The sequence below is a fragment of the Mobula birostris genome, chromosome 31 (assembly GCF_030028105.1).
Source record: "Mobula birostris isolate sMobBir1 chromosome 31, sMobBir1.hap1, whole genome shotgun sequence".
In the NCBI taxonomy this organism is placed as follows: Eukaryota; Metazoa; Chordata; class Chondrichthyes; order Myliobatiformes; family Myliobatidae; genus Mobula; species Mobula birostris.
Window position 1 is genome coordinate 36,164,726 of NC_092400.1, and position 15,430 is coordinate 36,180,155.

The 15,430-nt window shown below is 45.4% G+C and overlaps 1 protein-coding gene across 1 annotated transcript in view; it reads right to left on the bottom strand.

Annotated features, from left to right (window-relative positions):
• Positions 1-375: 375 nt before the first annotated feature.
• Positions 376-15,430, bottom strand: part of sgsm1a (small G protein signaling modulator 1a) — a 125,862-nt gene continuing 110,807 nt past the window's right edge. The window contains exons 23-24 of the mRNA XM_072247548.1: positions 11,687-11,854; positions 376-9,868 (exon numbers count right to left, since the gene is read on the bottom strand). Coding sequence (XP_072103649.1) covers positions 9,780-9,868; positions 11,687-11,854 — 257 coding nt within the window. The 3' untranslated portion in view covers positions 376-9,779. The remainder of the gene's footprint in view (positions 9,869-11,686; positions 11,855-15,430) is intronic.

Consider the following 15,430-nt stretch of genomic DNA (forward strand, 5'->3'; position numbering starts at 1 on the left):
CTGGCCTGCTGAGTCCCTGCAGCATTTTGTGTGTGTTGCTCTGTACATTAAACTTCACTGTCAATAGCACCTTCTTATCTTGTGTCATCCACTATTGATCAAGCCTAGTTCATTCACATCCAAATCATTTATATGAATAAGGAATAACAGCATCTGCCAACTTTCCCTTGTTAATGTCCAATGTAGTGCATATAAATAATGTAGATTACAGGCGTATCCTGATCAGTTAATGACGTGGGCTGAAAATGGCAAATGGATTTCAATACAGCTAAGTATGAGGTGATGTACTTTGGAAAGTCAAACCAAGCTAAATGTAGAAAAAACACATGGTCCGAAAATATTTGGAACATTTATTTATTTATAGATATATCTCATATTTAAAATACACTCACCATAGAATTCATATATATTTATATATCTCTTTTTAAATCATATAGTTTTACCCATTTGACTGCTAAACAGGATATGCTCTCAAGTCTTAGAAAAGAAATTTAATGATAAAATATATATTTTACTATAAAGTTACAACATATGGATACAGGGCTTCAGCAAGAGGCTCACGGGGCAGAAAACTGAACCATGGCACCATGTCAAGATATACACCACGGAGCGGTAAGGGGTCCAAAACTGCACTTCACTGCCTGAGGAGATTCTGCAGACAAGCTCTTCATAAATCCACCAAAGCGTTATTTGCTTTTCCTTCTAAGGCTGGGGTCCATGGACCCCTCACAGTTAATGGTAGGGGTCTATGGCATAGAAAGGCTGGGAACCCGTTCTTTGAAATAAAGTGCATTGGGATCGGGGAAGTAAAGAGTGGATACTGGTTTCTTTCTACTTGGACTGGGATTGGAGGTGTGAGAAAGGAGGGCTGAAGACACCGACACTCAATGTTACTGGAAAGGGAAGAAGCCACAGAATGGATAATTTCACTCACCACAACTCTGAACCGATTCCACATCCAATGCTCACTTTCAACCACTCTACAACTCATGTTCTCAGTTGTATTTGCACTTTGTCTTCTTTTGCACATCAGTTGGTTGTCACTTTGTAGCTCTTTTTCATTGATTCTATTGTACTTTTCTACTATGAATGCGTGCAAGAAAATTAATCTCCGGGTAATTTATGGTGACCTACACAGACTTGATAATATATTTACTTCCAATTTTGAATGGAATGTAAGTTTTCTTTAAATGAGCGCACTCCAACATCCAGAAGTTTGGTACCAATGATGCTCCTCAGAGTGTCCTCCTTTGGACTACAAAGCTCCCAATGCTTGGTTGGTATATTAACCAGGCACTAAGTTGCCTCTAGTGCAGTAACCTGGGGTCCACACAGCCCTCGGTTAATGGTAGGGATCCATGGCATAAAAAAGGTGGGGAACCCCTGCTCTAGTGTATAGGTGAGAAGCGGAATATGAATCAGGTTTACTGTCGCTGTCGCATGTGATGTGAAATTTGTTGTTTTGTAGTAGTGGAAAGGCAAAAGACCAAACATTACTATAAATTACAAAATAACTAAGTAGTGCGAACAAAGGAATAACCACTCAGAAATCTGATGGTGGAGGTGAAGGAGCTGTTCGTGAATCCCGAGCCGAGTGTGGGTCTTCAGGCTCCTGTAACTCCTCTCTAAAGATTCTAAGAAGAAGAGGGCGTGTCCCAGATAGTGAGGGTCTTTAGTGATGGACGCTGCCTTGCTGAGTTGATGGGGGACGTACGGAGACTAAAATGGCATTGGTGCCAGAGTTCCCAACTGTCTTTATGCATCAACCAATACCATTAAGCAAGGGTCTCAGCCCAGAACATCCGCTCTTTATTCCTCTCCATGGATGCTGCCTGACCTGCTGAGTTCCTCCAGCATTTTCTGTGTGTTGCTCTGGATTTCCAGCATCTGCAGAATCTCTTCTGTCTATGAATACATGTTAGTAACTCACTTGCAGGAGCCTGCAGTGAACCCAGGCACTAAACAGAACTGTCTGCAGTCAAATGCCCTTGTGCACCACACAAAGATTAATTGACAGTTTTCCTTAACTCAATTACCTGAAATCACACGAGCATTGAAGTGTAGTCTCGGTCTTTACCAGAACTGCAAATACTGAAGTATGGAGCAGTGTTAGCAGACCACAGCGCAGCCCCTACACTGGAACAAAGAATCAACGTCTTGCATCATGGAGGGGCAGTTCATTAATGTCATTGTTGAAACTGAGCAACTTTCCTTTCTTGGCCTTCTCATCGCTGGCCTAACTGCTGATTCCTCTCGTAATACTGTGATTGGAAGAGGCCAGCCACTGGCAGGACTAACCCGTGTCTGGGGAACACAGTCGACTTGCGCTTCTCATAACGTCTGTTGAGATTGAGCTTTTTTGTGTCTCTACGGGCTGTCACGGGCTCCTGGTGGTTAGCCTAACATTTTACAACATCGGCAGTTGGCTGTAAGGAGTCTGAATGTTCTCCTCGTGACGGTGTGGCTTTCCTCCCGCATGCGTGGTGAGCGCTAGCAAGTTGTGGGGCTGCTACGTTGTTGCTGGAACCATGATGCCATTTGCGGGCTGCCCCCCCGGACTGTGTTACCCATTGACATAAACGATATATACCTGTATGTTTCGATGTGCACATGACAACTAAAGTTAGTCCAACCTCTGTCTATGAATTTAAACCCTTTCCACACAACCCAGGGGCTAATTCAACACTTGAAATTACTCCACCTTCAAACAACTGCAAGATCTATTTTCAACAAAACCCCTTCAATGTGGTTTGTAATTGGAGCTCTGATTGGTGAGCCAGTCTGAAACTTGTTAACCATGGACACGTGCAGGAGGAGGTTTGGAACTGCTAGTGCTCGTGGCAAAAGGCCCAGCAGGACAACATGGACCTGTCACACTGCTTTTCAGTGCCACACATTGGCTGATTCGTCTCACTCGAGCACTGCTGCTGACTCACTAGTCTGATGCCCAGGATGGAGAGAGAGGCTCCCACTTGCTGCATGGTACTCTCTACGTTCTGGGCGTCAATATTCCAACTCAAAGGCACTGCTTGCCTTGTGGAATGGACCACTGTGTCCAGTTGAGGCTCCAGCCTTCATTCCCTCACCCTCACTCGAAATACTGAGGCAGAAACTGGCAGCTCACCCTCGTTATCCAGACTGGCCGGGCAGTGGGGGTGACTCTGGCCGAATGCCATGCTACCATGGATTCTGGTCACTCAGATGCATCAACGTTGTACATTTGCTGGCTCTCTGTTAGGATCACAAACATGACCTCTTGCTTTACCTAACAAAAGGAAACCCTCACAGTGTTGCTGCAGGTGAATCCCAACCCCAGGGTTGGTTAGGTTTGAGACTTCAGCAAGAGATCTTACAGTCAATTTTCTTTTATTAAAAATAAACACTTTGGACACTGCTGCTGGTGTAAGATAATCCAATTCTGGGTTCCCATCAAATATTAACCAACCAAGCCATAAATATGACAAAGGGCAGGAAATTAGCATGTAGTGCAAATTGTGGTCCAGGGTATAAAGCACTAACTGGCTTTTTTATATCTCTGTAGAGAAAGCACAATTCACTTCTACAATATATATATTTTATATATGTTCATCTGTGTATATATAACTTTTCTGGGTTTAGACATTTAGATAACTTTACCACACTTAAGAACCTCTGTTTATAGAACGACATTTCACAACAAGGCAGTGACACAGACAGTTTCAAAGTTTACAACCAATGTGAATAACACGACTCAAACTGACGGGCACTTGGACTGGAAGGAGGCCACTTCTTCTCCATGGTGAAGAGGGCCCAGGTGAACATCAGGCTCCCCAGCAGCCGATGGGCCCAACCCAGGACAGGATACCTGCACTGCTTTTGCCACTGATCATCGTTCATCACGAGAATCAGGAATGACCTGTCAAGCTAGATGCTTGGTCAAGAGGGGGAGTGGACAGTGGTGAAGGATCTGACCGTTCTGTCAATTGTCCCTTTAACGATGACACAGCTGTGTAGTGGTTAGCATGATTCTTTACACCACCAGCGATCAGAAGCTCAGGGCTCAATTCCCGCCACTGTTTGTAAGGAGTTTGTACGTTCTCCCTGTGACCACGTGGGTTTCCTCCGGGTTCAATTCCCACGGCTGTCTGTAAGGAGTTTGTACGTTCTCCCTGTGACTGTGTGGGTTTCCTCCGGATGCTCCGGTTTCCTCCCACAGTCCAAAGATGTACGGGTTAGGGTTAGTAGGTTGTGGACATGCAGGAAGCATGCCGACACAGTGAGCTGCCCCTAGCACATCACAAGCAATGATACAAATAATGTATTTCACTGTGCGTTTCAGTGTTCTGTACACGTAACAAATAAAGCCAACTTTTATCTTTAACCAGGGCTCATTGACCCTTGACCGTAAAGCCAGGAGATTACAGCAGGGATTAAGGGGTTGCAGTACTAGAGGTGTGCCATTCACAGGAGATGAAGGCAGCCTGCCATAGGGAGCACAGGGCTCCCAGCACCAAGTCTCCTGGGCGGATAGAGAAACGGGGCAGAGGCAGAAAGAGAATCTGATCTGCACTCGATCACTTACTCTGAATTATTCTCCACACTGCAATCAGCTTCCGATGTGCACAGGGATAAATATGGATCACAGTAAGTCTTTAGTGTGCCTTTCCAATTTGAACTTTCCCACCTTTGGAGAGTACATCTAATATAACCCACCCTTGAGGAAGCAGGACTGACTTACAAACAGGAAAAAAGGGCATAAAATCAGGAAATCTTACAAACTGCGAGAAGACACCCCTGTATCCAGAAACCCTTTACGGCTCACAATACAGGGTACGGTTAAGCTCCTCTATAGCTGTCCTCCCACAGGAATATCAGGGTCCTGCACCCTCCCTCCCTGAAACTCATCTTAGTGGCGGGCGGCATCTGTAGGTGTGTGTGTGGTCTTAGGTCATTCCAAAGATTCAATGATGGGAGGCAGGAGAAGGCCACACAGAAACTCTCAGCTCACAATCTCCATCTTTTCCAGGCCAGGAATAAAATCCCCTGATTCAGTTTGCAGACCCAGGGTAGGGAAATCCCTTGATTCAGTTTTCAGTAAGTATCCAGGGGCTGAATCATCTCTCTGGAGTAGCAATTTCTGAAGTTCTGAGACCCGTGGATCTAAATCTCACTGAGGATCACTCTGGAGCCCTGGCCAAGCGCAAGGTTGGAAAGTGGAGGAGATGAGAAGGGTTGAAAGATTAGGGAGTCATCCTAGTCAACGGCTTCCCAAAATTGTCACTGAGTGTGGTCCTTGCTATAGTGCAGTTCACTCCCTCCAGGGGGACGTGGCTGTTGGTCCAACGGGAGTGTGTTCAATCCCACACCACTCATTCATAAGGCCAGTGATGTTGTGGGGATGGAACTGGACTCTCTCACGGTGGTGTCTGAAAAGAGGATGCTGTCTAAGTTGCATGCCATCTTGGTCAATGTCTCCCATCCACTACATATCGTACTGGGTGGGCACAGGAGTACATTCAGCCAGAGACACATTCCACCGAGATGCAGCACAGAGCGTCATAGGAAGTCATTCCTGCCTGTGGCCATCAAACTTTACAACTCCTCCCTTGGAGGGTCAGACACCCTGAGCCAAGAGGCTGGTCCTGGACTTATTTCATAATTTACTGGCATAATTTACACATTACTATTTAACTATTTATGGTTCTATTACTATTTATTATTCATGGAGCAACTGTAACGAAAACCAATTTCCCCCGGGATCAATAAAGTATGACTATGACTGATTGGATTTTCTAATGCAGGGAATGTAAATAGAGGGACACACACAAAATGCTGCAAGAAAACAGCAGGTCAGGAGATGAACAGTCAACGTTCTGGGCCGAGGACTGGAAAAGAAGTTGGAGGGAGGAGGAGTACAGACTGGAAAGTGATAGGTGAAGCCAGGTGTGGCGAGGGAGGATGAAATGAGAAGCTGGGTGGGGATAGGTCAAAAAAGGTAAAGAAGAAGGAATCCGATAGGAGAGGAAAGTGGACCATAGGAGAAAGAGAGGTGGAGGGCAGCAGAGGGACGTGATAGACAGGTGAGGTGCAAGAGGAGGGGAGAGAGGGAGTGAGAATGGGGAATGGAGGAGAGGGGTGGGGGTGGGGGGATGAAATTGCCATAAATTGGAGAAATCGATGTTCAGGTTGGAGGCTACCCAGATGGAATATGAAGTATTGCTCCTGCAACATCATCCACCTATCTTCCCCCTCACCTGTCACCTGCCAGCTTCTTATTCTGGCTTCTTCCCTCTTCCTTTTCAGTTCTGATGAAGGGTCTCAGCCCGAACCAGCAACTGTTTATCCCCCTCTATAGATGCTGCCTGACCTGCTGAGTTCCTCCAGCATTTTGGGTGTGCTATCTTACATCAGAGACCAAGGGGTCTGTGGACCCCAATTTGGGAACCCCTGGTTTAGAGGTATAAGGGCCAATTAGGGCGAATGGGACTGGCTCAGGCAGGGAACTTGGTTGGGAAGGATGAGATGGGCCGAAGGGCCTGTTTCTATGACTCTGAAGATCTGTGGTAACTACGTACTCACCCTGGACCTTGGTAGAGGGTGTTGGGGTGTCCAAGCTGAATCTCTGCAATAGATTTTGTTGGAATCACCTCAACCATTCATTCATGCCTGTTCTCCCCATCCCATCTGCTTCCAGTCAAACCATCCCATCCCAATTCTCAGCAGTAACCTTCGCTTCCCAATTCGCTCGGAGCACAGATCATCAGCTTGAGCTCCACTGTGTACGGAATTGGTTGTGGTTACCAGGACGAGGGCAAGCAGGGTGGCCTTAAAGGTCAGCCTAGCACCAAGGGACTCCAAACACAATGGGGAGAGGTGCCAATGGAGAACGGTTGGAAGAAGAGGGAAGGAGCTCCACTTCTATCAGGTGAGTGACCCATGTGCCGGTAGTTGAGTGAATAGGCAGTCCTTGGGTTTGGTTCCTGAGAAATGTCCATTTGCTGATTTCTCCTACAGGTCCCATTTTATCAAGTATTCATTGTAAAATGGCTCATAATTTAATTATATACCGTAATCCAGTCTTCATTAACCTTTAACATCTGCCGGACGATGCTGAGGATGTTCTACGAGTCTGTGGTGGCCAGTGCTATCATGTTTGCTGTTGTGTGCTGGGGCAGCAGGCTGAGGGTAGCAGACACCAACAGAATCAACAAACTCATTCGTAAGGCCAGTGATGTTGTGGGGATGGAACTGGACTCTCTCACGGTGGTGTCTGAAAAGAGGATGCTGTCTAAGTTGCATGCCATCTTGGTCAATGTCTCCCATCCACTACATAATGTACTGGGTGGGCACAGGAGTACATTCAGCCAAAGACTCGTTCCACCGAGATGCAACACTGAGCGTCATAGGAAGTCATTCCTGCCTGTGGCCATCAAACTTTACAACTCCTCCCTTGGAGGGTCAGACACCCTGAGCCAATAGGCTGGTCCTGGACTTATTTCATAATTTACTGGCATAATTTACATATTACTATTTAATTATTTATGGTTCTATTACTATTTATTATTTATGGTGCAACTGTAATGAAAACCAATTTCCCCCGGGATCAATAAAGTATGACTATGACCATGACTATGACCGCCACTGCCACCTTGAAAACTGTATGGGAGAATTGGTGTAAAATGGGATTCTATAAAGTCACCCATAACATGGGACCCAGTGTACTTGTACAAAGATTAGAGCAAATTAAGAAAAAGACAAGTGGTTTACTAGCCACTATTGAAAGGGTTTGGATCAAAAGGGAAAGGAGATTCTGCTCCAAATGTACAGATGAACCGCACATTATAGATGCTCAGTTTATGGAAATTACTCTCACAGTGTTCGGACCAAAATTCACTGTCACAGAACTGATGTGTCCAAAAATATTAAATTAATATAAATTCTCTTTTTTTTCCAAATCACATTTCTGGATGGATGCATGGCTGAAGTAGGTTTGATTATGAAAAATCGCAACACGGCCCATTTTCTAGAACTCAACCTCGTTAGCATGGGGATTACCTGTGTAAGGTGATACAGGTGTACCATGCAGAGTTTTCCTCTCCTTTCCCATTGATGGAGATTAACTCCCGGGATTCTCACCATGAGGAAGTTCATCCTGGAATGCAAGGGTGAACTTCCAAGAGAGGTTGAGTATAGAGCCCAAGGTAAACAATGCGGAACCAGGCACACTGGCCCAACTAGTCCCTGCCAGCTATGTAACCTGTAATCTGGCTGAGCCCAAATTTTCTGTAATTTAGAAGAATGGGAGATGAGTTTATTGAAATGTACTATATACTTAGAGATGTATGGGTCCTAATGCCCTTCCCTTGGACAACATTGGTGCCGTGGAGAGGGGAGATTTGCAGCATAGGCAACTGCTGGTCTTCCATATAACCTTGCCCAGGCCTGCGCCCTGGAGAGTGAAGACTTCCCAGGTGCAGATCCATGGTCTTGCAAGACTAACGGATGCCTTTTACTTAGAGGTACCTTTTACTTAGAGATACCACATTAATAATTATCAAGAGGCCAGTTCTGAAGAAGTGGATAGCTATTTAAGTCTGAGATGAGGTGAAATTTCTTCATGAAAAGGTTCTGACCTTTAGAATCGTCTGCGTTGGAGATCTGTGGACGGTTAGTCAGTAAAGATACTCACAATCAGTGATGTTCTCACTGAATGGCAGAGTCAACTTGAGGAACTGAGCTCAAGACTCGGTTATGTTGTGGCTAAATCCTGCTATCATTACAATCCTTTTGAAGGGCAACCAAGTAATTTTGCTTTTCTGACCTGGCTAAAGATTGGATTCAAAAGATGGCTTCAAACTTAAAATCACAGCCTCCAGATTCAGAAGTAATATACCTGCTAAATGAAACACTGCAATTCCAACCCAAATTGTTCAAATGGTGGGAGAATATGAAAGAGCAGGATTGTGCTTTGGACCTGAGGAAAGTCCTGAAAGAACCAGGAAGCTTTTCAATTAAAACCAGGAGAAAATTGGAAACACAGAAGAGAGAACAGGTTTGGAGGCTGCATATTTGGTCTCAATAACAATCACCATAGGTCCCTGGATGTGGCATTTTCCGCCCCCTAGTGGTAGTCAGTGAATCCTGCAGCTGATCACAATACAGTACACGGCCCAAGTTGGCAACAGAATGGCAGTCAATCAATCTATCGCTGGCTACTGTGTAGGAATCTTGGCACTGGACTGAAATAATCCCTCAACACACAATGGCAGGGCATCAGAGAGTGAATGGCAACTTATTAAGAGCAAGGAAGGAGAACATGGTGCATCAAGTTCAATCCATCATTGTTGTGCATCGAACATGGTCTGCTTGGCTTCTGACAGACTGTCCATCTCCCTGTCCTGTTGAACTCTTTTGCACCATCTGCTTTGATGGTCACCCCTGATCAAACTCCATAAACATTGGGTTTAAAACATCATCTCCTACAGTGGGTGCTCCACCTCCCACTGGCCCCTGGGCATTGAGTAAAAAACACAGGGAAGATCACACACAGGAATGGGGCCCCTGGACAGGCAGACTCAGCAACTTAAACAGAGAGGTACAAAAGTTGTGAAGCCACGACCTCACGGAGACGAGGGAGCAGAGTCTTTAATGTCGCTCCCCAAGCGCACAGTGGCTAAACCAGAGGTCTCAGCACAAATGCAACACCACAAATGACAAGGTTTAGACGGCTCGAAGGCTTCACCCACCACCGAGGTGCTGCCCGGATGCTGTTGTCTCGCTGCTCCTCGCTCTCCCCCGCCTCACTTATTCTCGATCAGCTTCTGCACTTTGTAAACCAGATCTCGCGCCAGCTTCAGAACTTGCTTTGCGTCATGGTGCTCAGCCATTTCTGGAAGGCAAGATAGAAACCATAGAAACTATAGCACAGAAACAGGCCTTTTGGCCCTTCTTGGCTGTGCCGAACCATTTTCTGCCTAGTCCCACTGACCTGCACACAGACCATATCCCTCCATACACCTCCCATCCATGTATCTGTCCAATTTATTCTTAAATGTTAAAAAAGAACCCGCATTTACCACCTCGTCTGGCAGCTCATTCCATACTCCCACCACTCTCTGTGTGAAGAAGCCCCCCCTAATGTTCCCTTTAAACTTTTCCCCCCTCACCCTTAACCCATGTCCTCTGGTTTTTTCCTCTCCTTGCCTCAGTGGAAAAAGCCTGTTTGTATTCACTCTATCTATACCCATGATAATTTTATATACCTCTATCAAATCTCCCCTCATTCTTCTACTGATGGGAAATTCAGGGGGGTCAGAAGTCACAGAGGCTCTGGGGAAGTCGAGGGGTGTGTTGGGTCAACTTTTGAACTGGCACTTGGATATTGAACAACCTGGCCCATTCTGAGTTTAATGGCAAGCTGTGCCAGTGGTTAAAGGGTATAATGGTCCATCACCGGTAAAGCCCCCCCCCACCAATTTAGCCCATCTACATGAAACACTGTCGCAGGGAAGCAGGGGCTCCCACCACCCAGGACGTGCTGTCTTTTCAGGAAGAAGGTACAGGAACCCCAGGACTCGTACCACCAGATTCAGGAACAGTTAATACCCCTCATCTGGCTCCTGAATCAAAGGGGATAACTTCATTTGTCCCATCACTGAAATGCTCCCACAACCAATGGACTCACTTGCAAGGACTCTTCGTCTCATGTACTTGATATTTATTACTTTATTATTATTTCTTCACTTTGTATTTGCACAGTTTGTTGTCTTCTGCACTGTTGCTGAATCCTTAAGTTGGAGTGGTCTTTCACTGATTCTGCTATGGTTATTATTCTATAGATTTATCGAGTATGCCCTCAAGAAAATGAAACTTAGGGTTGTACATGTTGACATATATGTACTTTGATAATAAATTTACTTTGTACTTTGAACTCCAGGGACCTGCTTCAATCCCGGATGGGGTGGGCCTGCTCTGGGCATTCCATTTTCCTTCTCCATCCTGAAGACACACGTTAATTGGCCGAGGGTAAGCTGACGATCGTGTGGGCAAGTTACAAAGAATCAAAGGGGAGCTGATTGTGAGACAGGAAATAAGTCTCACGGCTATAGGGGGGTGAGAGTGATGGAGTTCCTCAGTTGTGAGTCAGTATTGACCCAATGGGCCGAAAAGCCTCTGTAATAACATCTCCTCTGCTGGAATCTTCAATAGATTATTGTGTGACTCCTGAATGGGTAGGGGGATGAGCTTGTTCCTTTAACAACAATGTCTTCCACCATCAGCATGAGAAAGCTGCTCAGAGTACGATACATACACACAGGAGATTCTGCAGGTGCTGGAAATCTAGAGCAACACACACTAAATGCCAAGGGAATTCAGCAGATCAGGGAGTGTCTATGGAGGGGAATAAATGGTTAACATTTTGAGCTGAGACCCTTTGGGCGATAATGGTTGCATTCCACTGTACGTTTTGATGAACATGTGATAATGAAATGAATCTGAATCTGAAGGGAAATGGATCATCCAAGAACGACTCTAATGGAGATCTGTCCTGTAGGGCCGCCCCCGTTACTTTAACCCTCAGTTGCAGTGAGATTGGGAGTCTGGTGTACTCTTTCCCTCCCTGACAGGTAGACAGCACATCCGCTATACCAGCCGCGGTCTCCCCGGAGCTTCTCCCCAACAGATAGCAGCTCCTCCTCTCACTCACCGTTGAAGAACTTGATGATGTCTGTGAAGTCCATGTTATTCTCCAGAATGATGTCTCGGTAAAGTTCCACCATGGACAGCGCAATGAAGAGGACAAAGTGCGTAGACGAGGTGAACTTCGCGGCCCAAATGGTCTCCCAGACCGAAAACACGTCATCATAGACCAACTCTGTGAAAAGGGGAAAAGGCAGACAAGCTGCTGAAACTCAACAGGAATGAGGGACCTGCATTTAAAGATCACCAATCCACAACTATCATCAAACACCCATTAGCACTAAACAACACAGAATATCAATCAATACAGCACAGTACAGGCCCACAATATTGTTCCAGCCTTTTAACCTCCTCCAAGATCAATCTAACCCTTCCAGCATAGCCCTCCATTTCTCTTTCATCCACCTGCCTATCTACTTTATACTTTATTGTCGCCAAACAATTAGTACTAGAACGTACAATCATCACAGTGATATTTGATTCTGCTCTTCACACTCCCTGGATTACAAATATTAAATATTAAAAATAGTTAAAATTAGTAAATATTAAAAATTTAAATTATAGATCATAAATAGAAAATAGAAAAATGGAAAGTAAGGTAGTGCAAAAAAACCGAGGGGCAGGTCCGGATATTTGGATGTTACGGCCCAGATCCGGGTCAGGATCCGTTCAGCAGTCTTATCACAGTTGGAAAGAAGCAGTTCCCAAATTTGGCTGTACAAGTCTTCAAGCTCCTGAGCCTTCTCCCGGAGGGAAGAGGGACGAAAAGTGTGTTGGCTGGGTGGGACATGTCCTTGATTATCCTGGCAGCACTGCTCCGACAGTGTGCAGTGTAAAGTGAGTCCAAGGACGGAAGATTGGTTTGTGTGATGTGCTGTGCCGTGTTCATGATCTTCTGCAGCTTCTTTCGGTCTTGGACAGGACAACTTCCATACCAGGTTGTGATGCACCCTAGAAGAATGCTTTCTACGGTGCATCTATAAAAATTAGTGAGGGTTTTAGGGACAGGCCAAATTTCTTTAGTTTTCTCAGGAAGTAAAGGCGCTGGTGGGCCTTCTTGGCAGTGAACTCTGCTTGGTTGGTCCAAGTCAGGTCATTTGTGATATTGACCCCGAGAAACTTAAAAGTTTTTGACCTGTTTCACTTGCGCACCACCGATGTAAATTGGGTCGTGCGGTCCGCTACTCCTTCTGAAGTCAACAGCCAATTCCTTTGTCTTGCTGATGTTGAGGGATAGGTTATTGTCTTCATACCATGCCACCAGGTTCTTAATTTCCTCTCTGTACTCAAACTCATCATTACCCGAGATACGGCCTACAATTGTTGTGTCATATATATTGAGTTATATATATCTAAGAATCTCTTTAATGTCCCTAATGTATCTGCCTCTACCATCACCCCTGGCAACATGTTCCGTGCACCCACCACGCTCTGTGTAAAAAAACCTAACTCTGACATCTCCCTAAACTTTCCTCCGATCACTCTAAAAGGATGTCCTCTGGGATTAGTCAGTGCCACTCTGGGCAAAAGGAGCTGTCTGCCCATTCTATCTCTGCGTCTTATACACCTCTATCAAGTTGCTTCTCATCCTCCAGCTCTCCAAGGAGAAAACCTCTAGCTTGCTCAACCTTTCAACATCAAACAGAATGACACTAAGGTCTCAACCTGAAACGTCAACGGTGCTTTTTTCCATAGATGCTGCCTGCCCTGCTGAGTTCCTCCAGCATTTTGTGTGTGTTACACTAATGATACAGATTTTTTCATGTTTGTGTTACACTCACCCCAATTCTATATGAATTCCAGTTCCCCTCAGCTCTCTTCTGTTATTATAACAGTTTCCAAATAAGGATCTAATGCCATGTTTCATGCAAACAGTGCAGGAGATGTTCTGCACGACCGAACACCCGAGCAGTCACACTGTCAAGTGTGCTGATAATACAACAGTGGTGGGGCTCATCACCAACAACGATGAGACAGCCTCCAGAGAGGAGGTGGAAGAGCTCGAGGCCTGGTGACAGGCAAATAACCTCTTACTCAAAGTCAACAAGACAAAGGAGATGGTTACCGACTTCAGGAGGACTCGCAGCACTCACACCCCTCTTCACATTGGCACCACAGCAGTTTCAAACTCCTGGAGTGCACTGCATGTCCCGCAAGTCTCTCATGGTCCCAGAACATCTCATACACAATCAGGAAAGCTCACCAACTCCTTCACTTTCTGAGGAGGCCAGGCTATGCACATCTCGACTCATGTCATTCTATAGATGTGCAGCAGAAAACATCCTCACATATCGCATCACTGCCTGGTATGCAAACTGCACTGTAGTGGACAGGAAGACTGTACAACCTGCAGTCAAAACTGCACAGGGCATCACTGACACCAGCCTACATGCCATCAAGGACAGATGTACAGAAAGTATACATGGAGTATACAGAAAGATGCTGGGAAAGGGCTAGTATCATCATGAAGGATCCCCCTCCACCCTGCTCATGGACTGTTTGTCCCACTCCCATCAGGGAGGAGGTTATGCAGCATCCACACCAGGACCACCAGACTCAAAAACAGTTATTTTCTCAAGCAGTAAGGCTGATCAACATCTCCACCCACTAACCCACCCCTCCACACCCCCAACCACCACTACTTTATCATCCTGTCAGTCACCATATGTACAGACACTCCTGTACCTAGTGTCACTTTATGGACATACATTACAATCATATGCATGTAAGGTATTTATACATTTACAATATATTTATTGTTTTATTATTATTATCATTGTGTTCATTATCTTTCATGATTTTTTTGTGATGCATCAGATCTGGAGTAACAATTATTCTGCTCTCCTTTACATCTGTGTACTGGAAATGACGGTAAACACTCTTGCATCCTAAATTTGAAGACTGTAATCACTTATTGTAAAGACACAAGGAATTCTGCAGATGCTGGAAATCTGGTTCAACCCAAACAAGTTGCTGGAGGAATTCAGTGGGTCAGCATTTTGTTTATACCGATCACTCATTATAATTAGTAAGCATCCATGCTCAAGTTCATGAATACAAACGGTACAGCATTACTCCAGGGTTAAGGGGCAGAACACAGTAAGTCATATACAGTTCAAGGCACGTATATCAGTGAAATACAGTCAAACAAACAAAAACATTTAGTCCAAGACCCTGAGTGCATGATGTTGCAACAACCTGCAGCTGAACACAATACAGCTTGTCTTCTGCCGAGCAAACACTGAGGGGCAGTATTGACTCCAGCTTGGATTCCACTCCACATTGCCTCCGATGCCTCTCTGCTGGGCGACTGTAAACAGGCCACACTGCAGCTTGATGCCTAGTCTTTGCTACAACCGAGCATTACAGTCAGCATTACTGTTACTAATCTGTTATTTAGGTGGGGAGAAGTGGGTTTAAATCCTCAATGAGTCACATTTCAGACAGAGGTAGGGGATTGGGAGTGGGATCTTTAGGTAATTGTTTCCCATCACGGGACACTACGATGCTCCTGCAGTGACCACATTTTAATCTCCCCACACTCCTCCCAACTCTTCCAAAGTTCTACCACTCCCTGACAAACCAGAGACTATCTACAGTGACAGGCTACTTCAACAAGCCCCGCATCTTTAGGATACTGGAGAAATCAGAGCCTCTGGAGGAACTTATCCCCGAGGATGAACAGATAGCACCAGATTAAACTGGGGTCACTGGAGGTGTGGGTAGCCAATCGAGAACACGCATTGCAGCC